Below are 3,927 nucleotides of genomic sequence, written 5' to 3' on the forward strand. Positions count from 1 at the left end.
AAGACACTAAGGTTTGGAAAAACATAGCTTTATTGTAGTCTTGTAAGTATTTTATCAAAGCAAAGAGAAAAAAATTCTGTTGTAATGATTGAAATAGCATAGCATAAGATTTGAATTGATTTCTATATTACATGCATAATAATTTTTAAAGTTATACTATAGAAATCAATTGTGCTATGAAACCTGATAGTTCATTTTTTTATGAATTGTGTTTTCAACAGATACTCTTCACATAGTATTAGGTAAATTAAACTTTCTAAATGAGTATTTTTTCACCTGATAATTATAGTTCATATGCTACTATTATACATGGTGGTTCTGAATATTCTGAACTTGAAAAGCTTTCTTTCATATTTATCAAGCAGTTATATTAATTTAATATAAGTTTAAATTTTCACACACTTCCATTTCCTAAGTGGATTTCTTATCTCATTAAGAATGTCCTAATCATCTCACGATACAGAGGACCATGTGATAATTACTAGTATTTTACTATCAACTAGAAAATACTTTGTGATGGGATTAAGAAGCATACTAATGCTGTAAAGTAGTTTATAATAGTTCTTTATTGTTTAAATTTAAATTCAAGCTAAACACTAGACATGAATAAAATTATCTCATATTTCTTTGAGAAAGTTAAAGTGAAAAAATTATGCAAAACATATAGATATTAACATTGGACATCAACTATTATCCCTTTTGTCTGGTATTGCATGGGCTAATTCTGATCTTCCTTTCTGCCTGAATTCTTTCTTAATTCCTTAAGCCTCCACCTGCATTAGTATGTGGTTTCATAAGCAGCACCGATGTAAAGAGATCATAATAAAAGGGTGAGTGTTACATTTGTAATATATATTCGTTGATCCACCCTACTTCCATTTTCATCTAACTTTGTGTCTTTTGAATATCAAGGCCTATCTATGCTGGATGTGTGTCCTTCTAGTGGAGTGTGGTCTGTTTCTGAATGTTACCATACTAGATAATGGATCTTTCACAGAATGAAGTCTTTCTATGTCTTTGAGCTTTATACTGGTGGCTTCAAAGTTCATAATGTCTCACTAATGTGTACTAATACCATAAACATTATGTTTATATGTTCAGAAAAAAGATATTCAGACACATTTTAAAAATGATCAAATGAAGACTCATAAAAAAAGATTCAAAGTTAAAAAGTAATCAAGTGAGCTTAGGAGAACTTACTTATCTACTTACATAGCATTCCTAGTTCTATAATTTTTTTCACACTAGAAATGGTATTTAAATCTAGCATCAATGGGAGGGAAGGCCCTTGGTCCTGTGAAGGTTCGATGCCCAGCATAGGGGAATGCTAGGGTGGTGAGGCAGGAGTGGGTGGATGGATGGGGAAGCACCCTCATGGATGCAGGGAGTAGAGGGGATGGGAGGGGAAACCAGGAAGGGGGATAACATTTGAAATGTAAATAAGTAAAATAACCAATAAAAGGAAAGAAAGAAACAAAGAGAAAGAGAGAGAGAGAGAAGAAGGAAGGAAGGAAGGAAGGAAGGAAGGAAGGAAGGAAGGAAGGAAGGAAGGAAGGAAGGAAGGAAGGGTATTTAAGCTACATAAAAATGTTCTGATATGATTTATTATATTACCTAAAACTTTTAGAAGCATTTGAGGTAGGTTTTTTTCAGGTGATAAACATGAATAACTAAGCATTTTTGAAAAACAAGAAATTTTTAAAAACTCAAAAATTTACCATAATTTTTAATTTTTGGACTCTAAATGAGAAAGAACACTGAGGAGGACTGTGACTAACTTAGAGGACAGAGGCACACTGTGAGACGGCGGCAGCAGCAGAGCAAGAACACTAACAAAACTATTGGATATATCCAACATTTTATCTTATATTATTCAGCCTTTCTCTGTGTCACTGTAAATATTCAGAAAAATGTGCTACATAATTAATACAAACATAGAAAATGATAATATACTCCCTAACTGCTAGAAGGTATATCAGAGAAAAGAGAGCAATCAGGGTTAAATGAGCTACTTACAGTTTTAATTTTTCAGCAAAATCAATATTAACAGGAAAATTGTAAAACATAGCATTAACATTATAAAAATACAAGAATATCACACAAAAAATTAAGCAAACTCCAGTTCAGGATAAGCCAGAAGGCAGAAGTAAAAATGGTTATAAGGATACAAAGTTCAGCGTTTTCAGAAGCTTCATGAGGTTGCTAAGATCCTACTCTATCTCAGCTAAAACAGTTAAGTCCACCGTGTGTTTCTTTTAAGAGTTTGCTAATAAACTTACACTAAAAATAGAAAGAATTTATAATGAATTCAGCCTTTTTGTTAAACAATGAAGAACTGGTCACCAGATTAAAATAATGTAATAGAAGATATATATATATTGGGAAGGATTCAAATTTAATACAGATAATACTAATTTAAATATTATGATAATTTTTGTATATTTGATTTTACATTTAAGTGACTTTGCCTGTTGAACATATTGTGCATTTGTAATACTTAGGTTTATGGACTTTCAGTAAAGTGAAAAAGAACAAAAACAACAACCCCCAACCCTTGCATTTAGGTAGTGAGACACCAGGCTGCTTGCTGAGGGTTATTTAGGTGTGAATACTAGTGTGCTTATAAAGAGTTTCACTTATCTTGATCAGATTTTTTTTCTCCTTCATATCTAATTTTTCCCCTACTTCAGGCAATCAGAACTCAGCTATGAGGAACCACACAACAGTGACAGTATTCATTCTTCTTGGCTTAACAGATGATCTACAACTGCAAGTGGTTGTTTTCGTCCTTCTCTTTCTCACATACATGCTGAGTGTTACTGGGAACCTGACCATCATCACACTCACTCTGCTGGATTCTCATCTTAAGACACCCATGTATTTCTTCCTACGAAACTTCTCATTTTTAGAAATTTCATTCACAACTGTCTGTATCTCCAAATTCCTTGTTAGTATGGCCACAGGGGATAAATCCATTTCATATAATGAATGTGCAGCTCAACTATTTTTCACTATTCTCTTGGGGGCAACTGAATTTTTTCTTCTGGCTGCCATGTCCTACGATCGCTATGTGGCCATCTGCAAACCCCTGCACTACATGACCATCATGAGCAGCAGAATTTGCAACTTGTTGGTCTTTGTTTCTTGGTTGTCTGGTTTTCTGATCATTTTCCCTCCACTCCTCATGGGTCTCCAGCTAGATTTCTGTGCAGCCAACACTGTAGATCATTTCTTCTGTGATGTTTCTCCTATACTTCAGCTCTCCTGCACGGACACGCACATAATAGAATTAATGATGCTTCTCTCTGCCATTTTGACACTCTTGGTTACACTGGTATTAGTAAGCCTTTCCTACACAAACATCATCAGGACTATTCTGAGAATCCCATCTTCTCAACAAAGAAGAAAAGCTTTTTCTACATGTTCTTCCCACATGGTTGTGGTGTCCATTTCTTATGGCAGCTGCATCTTTATGTATGTGAAGCCATCTGCAAAAGAAAGAGTTGCTTTAAATAAAGGGATAGCTCTGCTCAGCACTTCAGTTGCACCCATGTTGAATCCCTTCATTTATACACTTAGAAACAAACAAGTTAAAGATGCTTTTAAGAATATGACAAAAAGATGGAGCTTTTATCAATGAAATAACCACTTAATGGCATTCCAAATTTATTTGTAATGCCAGCAGGAAGAGTGGAATGTATCAGCAAATTCTTCCTTGCATGTATTTAAAAATCACACAACCCTTTACTTGACTGAAAAGCTTCTGAGTCTGTAGTAATATCCAAATTCTGACTCATCCTATTTGGAATAAGATATAGTTTAGCATATTGAGTTGGCATTATTATACAGAAATTAATAGCCACATTGGCCTCAAAATATTAAATTTATTTTTCTGATTGTACATAGGTGACAGACTGTGGTAAATAT

The 3,927-nt window shown here is 33.8% G+C and overlaps 1 protein-coding gene across 1 annotated transcript; it reads left to right on the forward strand.

Moving 5' to 3' along the window:
* The first annotated feature begins 2,707 nt into the window (after window positions 1–2,707).
* LOC110303078 (olfactory receptor 6C74) lies at window positions 2,708–3,645 on the forward strand. The gene is given in 2 exon segments (XM_021173986.2): window positions 2,708–3,611; window positions 3,614–3,645. Coding segments are annotated over 2 exon segments (936 nt in total).
* Window positions 3,646–3,927: the final 282 nt, after the last annotated feature.

This window comes from Mus caroli, unplaced genomic scaffold, assembly GCF_978045245.1.
Source record: "Mus caroli unplaced genomic scaffold, Mus_caroli_1 scaffold_9, whole genome shotgun sequence".
NCBI lineage: Eukaryota > Metazoa > Chordata > Mammalia > Rodentia > Muridae > Mus > Mus caroli.